Raw genomic sequence first — 3,376 nt, 5'->3', positions numbered from 1 at the left:
CCCTCGACCTCCTCCTCCCACCACATATCACCACCGAAGACACCACACTCCTTGTTTTCATCTTCCATTCTTCCCTAACATACCTTTCATCCTTCAATTCTTCCACCTCACCGAAGCTCACAAAACCTATCCCTTCATTACAATTTACACATCGTTGAACTCTCTGAACTCATGAAAGAAAGACTGCTCTTAGTCTTATGTCGATGATGTTTTTCTAGGGTTTTAGTGGATAAAAGAGAGATGTGGTGAATCTTTCTTTCTGGGATTATGTTGATATATAGTCAAGTAGTTCGTAAATCGTAAGGTAGGAAAGTGTAATTTGTGCTATTAAATAGGAATCAATCACAACGTGGCTACAACTTTATCTCTTTTGAAATTGAAAACACGATAAATTTATCAGAAATTGTTTCGAACAACAAGTGCATTCGTTATTAACACCAAAAAAAAAAAAAAGATTTTTACTTGATTATTTAGTAAATTCACAACAACTCCCAAAAGAAATCTATAAAGAAACAAGAAAGTTTCAAAAACTTCACATATTCAAAACAAAAAATCACAATAATACCACCCATCTTCCTCGATCAACGTCGTGCTTCAAGTTTCTCTGATTGAGTGTTTTTGGAATTTAGATTGTTGATTAGAGGTTGGTTTTTGTCTGGATAACTTGACTGACCCGGTTTGCATTCATGGGTAGATTCTTCAATGGCGGGTTTCAATGGCGGACCTTGTGGCGGAGGACGAGGCGGCTCCACCGCCGGCTGTTCTCTTTCCCGGAGCGTTCTAGTGATGAGTGTTTTGAGAAAATTCATTACTTGAACTGCATACATCAATGCAGTCAACGGGTCAATCATCTGGGTCATATTTGGGGCGAAAACCATCGCGATGTTATGTGCATTCATCTTGTTGCTATGTTCATGTTGAACAACATCCGCCATCAAGTTAATGGCCCAATCGAGCAAAGCAGTTTCCGTTGGCGGTAGACGGCGGAGAAGGGTGGCGCAGTCTTCCTCCGATTGACATTGCATTACCTGCTCCGGCGAAAGCGGATCCAAAACCCCAGTCGGCAATTCTCTGAACCACGCCTGTAAATCATCAAATCAAGTTAATTTCCATCGTTTATACGAAATTAATCAAATTATGTTCTTGAAAAGATTAATCAAATTGGAAAACGTACTTTAATAAGACCAGCCAAACAGTGAACATCGACGCCTTCTGGAATTACGCCACTGTTCAATTGATTTCTCAAATGTTCTTCTTGCCCGTTTTCCGGATTGATTCTAAAAATACCTTCCGCCTGCATAATTTGTGTTTATATTTCCATGAATTCGTATCTTTTTGAAAGAAAATAATCGAAGATTTACAGACCTTCAAGCCACCTTGACTGTATAAACGTTCCTGCATAAGTATGAGTATCGTCGGAATACTGTTTCCTCTTGAATCGTATGATAACTGCATCGATTCCGTTGAAACGCCAAACACAGTCGCACTGCAAATCGAAAGAAAATGAATTCAATTACCGAAATTCGAATCAAGAACACGAAACCCATCAAGAAAACACCATCGATTTGGATATGAAAACGACGAAATGTACCTCGCACTAGGAGCTCTCCGGGGAACTTCAGGTTCGAATTCAACAGGCAAACCCAGGAAGCCATTAAACCTGTCAAACGTAACATGCGCGACGTGGCGCACATCGGTAGGCCACCCAATCTCCATACCGGAAAGATCCAGCTTTTCTTCCGCCACCGTGTTCTTGTTGTTAGAAGCAGGCCAGAAAGATTTCCGGAACAGAGTCAACAAGAGTGCTAATAAGTTCAAATGTCGATTATGTCTGTCTCTACTGTTCTTCACATCTTCATCTTCTTCCTGAGAATCTGTAACCCCAGAATTCGAAACCCCTTCTCCTGATTCTTCTCCCGGTTCTTGATTTACAGAGTGATACAATGTGGTTTCAAGGGTTTGTAAGGAGGAGGAAGAAGACGAAGATGGTGAGTGGAGAACCTCTGTCATGGCTGTAAAAAACAAGAAATGGGGATTTTGTATGTTTGGTTTTGCGATGATTTCTTTAGTAAAATAATATTGTTTGAGATTCGATTTGAGGGTTACAGAGATGGAAATTATATAAAAATGGCGTGTCGCTGTGTGGATGGCAGGTTAAGATGAAAAGCTACATATGGAGGAAATGGGTAAGAGGTAAAGGAGGAAGAAGAAGGAGGACGTGAGTGACATGAAGTTGGATTTATTGTTTAATCGAAGACGAAAACAGTAGTTGATTTTTGTGGGGGGTGGGTGGGAAGCGAGCGAAAGAATAGGATTTTGTTTGTTTATATTTTGATAACTGTTTTTTTGGTTCATTTATTAAAGAAAGTGAAATGAGTGGTTGAATATACATGTGGATTTGTATATTCCTGATAATTCAATTAAAATAAGTAAAAACAGTTGATTAAAAAGGAAGATTTTTATGTTATCGTATAACAGTATAAGATTAATATATAAATGATGGGAAAATGACTTGTAAGTCTATCTTTAATATAGATTAAATCTATAGAGAGTTGTATAAAATGTCAAATAGGAAAGATAATACTTTAATTTTTAAAAAACTGGTAAATTTGCATTATAATCCTATTGAAGGGTTAAATGACCATTTAACTTTACCTTTTCTCTCATCTATATTATATTCAAATTTATTTTATTAAACTTTTATACAACTCCCAATTGGGATGACCTAAGGATAATGAAGTATCAAAATTATACAAAAAATACAATTAAACTTTTTTTTTTTTGTATACTATTGCCAACCAATTATAATATTTGTACACATATGACCATTAAACTTTATATTTGTTCAAAAAATACCATTACGTTACCGGTAATAGTAGGTCACCTGCCACCTGTCATAACACATGGCTGCTGATGTGGATTTTACTGTTTATTATGTACACATTATACCATTAATTTTTTTTTTGTACACATTATACCATTAAACTTTTTTTTTTTTTTTTTTTTTTTTTTTTTTTTGTATATATATTTTACAACTAAGCTTTTTTGCACATTTTAACATTAATCTAATATAATTTATTCAAGAAAAAACATCATAAATGGTCCCTGTGGTTTTCCAAAATCTGAAGTTTAGTCCCCGTGGTTTAAAAACGTCATAGATGGTCCCTGTGCTTTCAAAACTTTTGACAATTGGTCCTTATTGCTAACTCTGTTAACTTTTGTCCGTTAACTGAAGGGCATTTTCGTCATTTCACTACCATAGGGACCATTTATGATGCTTTTTCTTATTTTTTTAAAAAAGAAAATAATTAAATAAAAGGTCTCTCTCTCTCTCTCTCTCTCTCTCTCTCTCCGTTGACATTAAACACCGTCTACA

The 3,376-nt window shown here is 36.0% G+C and overlaps 1 protein-coding gene across 1 annotated transcript; it reads right to left on the bottom strand.

Annotated features, from left to right (window-relative positions):
* Positions 1–445: 445 nt before the first annotated feature.
* On the bottom strand, positions 446–2,301 carry LOC145058523 (rho GTPase-activating protein 5-like). Its single transcript, XM_079006416.1, has 4 exons — positions 1,592–2,301; positions 1,366–1,486; positions 1,175–1,294; positions 446–1,082 (listed from the first exon to the last, which is right to left on the bottom strand). The coding sequence occupies exons 1-4, from the start codon at positions 2,008–2,010 to the stop codon at positions 582–584; spliced, it is 1,161 nt and encodes a 386-aa protein (XP_078862542.1). The 5' UTR covers positions 2,011–2,301; the 3' UTR covers positions 446–581.
* Between the last annotated feature and the right edge of the window lie 1,075 nt (positions 2,302–3,376).

Source organism: Lactuca serriola, chromosome 6, assembly GCF_051521515.1.
Source record: "Lactuca serriola cultivar US96UC23 chromosome 6, Lser_US96UC23_V15, whole genome shotgun sequence".
In the NCBI taxonomy this organism is placed as follows: domain Eukaryota; kingdom Viridiplantae; phylum Streptophyta; class Magnoliopsida; order Asterales; family Asteraceae; genus Lactuca; species Lactuca serriola.
Note: the sequence above shows the minus strand (reverse complement) of the source record. Positions and strands in the feature narration are given on the sequence as shown.